This window comes from Parasteatoda tepidariorum, chromosome 7, assembly GCF_982258835.1.
Source record: "Parasteatoda tepidariorum strain Cologne lab strain chromosome 7, Ptep-v5.0, whole genome shotgun sequence".
NCBI lineage: Eukaryota > Metazoa > Arthropoda > Arachnida > Araneae > Theridiidae > Parasteatoda > Parasteatoda tepidariorum.
In genome coordinates, this window is record NC_141761.1 from 113334887 (window position 1) to 113335985 (window position 1099).

The following is a 1099-nucleotide window of genomic DNA, read 5'->3' on the forward strand; positions in this document are numbered from 1 at the left end:
AATGAACGATTGCTTACTGCTGAGCAACGAAATATATATGATCAAATTAACGTGTCAATTGCCGCACAATTAAGTGGATTTTTTTCTGGATGCACCAGGTGGCACTGGTAAAACATTCCTCATCTCACTAATACTTGCGCGCGTTCGATCTCAAAATCATATTGCATTGGCAATTGCTTCGTCAGGCATTGCAGCAACCTTACTTGATGGTGGACGGACAAAGCATTCAGCACTTAGATTACCTTTGAATATTCATACCAATCCCGAAGCAATGTGTAACATAAAGAAGCATTCAGGCATGGCTGAAGTTTTGAGAAAATGTAAAATTATTATCTGGGATGAATGTACAATGGCCCACAAGCATTCGCTTGAAGCTCTCGACAGGTCCCTAAAAGATATCAAAGATAATACTCAGCTTTTTGGTGGTGCTCTACTGCTGCTGTCAGATGATTTCAGACAAATATTACCCGTCATTCCACGTGCGACATATGCGGACGAAATAAACGCATGTTTGAAAGAATCTTATTTGTGGCGAAGTGTCAGTAAATTATGCCTTACTCTTAATATGCGTGTTCAACCTCAAAGTGATCCATTAGCGTCAAGATTCTCCGAACAACTGTTAGACATTGGCAATGGTAAAATTCAATTGTATGAAGATGCACAATATATTCGACTCCCACAGAATGTTTGCAACATGGTGCCTACCAAAGAGGAGTTAATAAAAAGTATCTTTCCAGATTTGCCACATAATTATACTAATCATGCATGGCTACGTGAGCGAGCTATTTTAGCCGCAAAAAATTTAGATGTTGACGCAATCAATTTTAAAGAACAACAATCATTGCCTGGTAGTGAAATTACATTCAAATCGATTGACACTGTTGTTGATCCTGATGAAGTTGTCAACTATCCTGCCGAGTTTTTAAATTCACTGGATTTACCTGGAATGCCACCCCATAATTTGCGATTGAAGATTGGTTCACCTATAATTTTGCTTAGAAATTTGAATGCTCCGAAATTGTGTAATGGCACGCGACTGGTCATAAAAAAAATCATGGGTAACATTTTAGAAGCCACTATTTTAAGTGGAAAATTTTAA

General features: G+C 38.0%; 1 protein-coding gene across 1 annotated transcript; it reads left to right on the forward strand.

The window, feature by feature from the left end:
• Nucleotides 1–298: 298 nt before the first annotated feature.
• On the forward strand, nt 299–1099 carry LOC122271421 (uncharacterized). Its single transcript, XM_043052540.1, has one exon. The coding sequence runs from the start codon at nt 299–301 to the stop codon at nt 1097–1099; it is 801 nt and encodes a 266-aa protein (XP_042908474.1).

Excerpts from the sequence above, each read along its gene's own strand:
- LOC122271421 (XM_043052540.1), top strand. The coding sequence starts at position 299 with ATGGCTGAAGTTTTGAGAAAATGTAAAATTATTATCTGGGATGAATGT.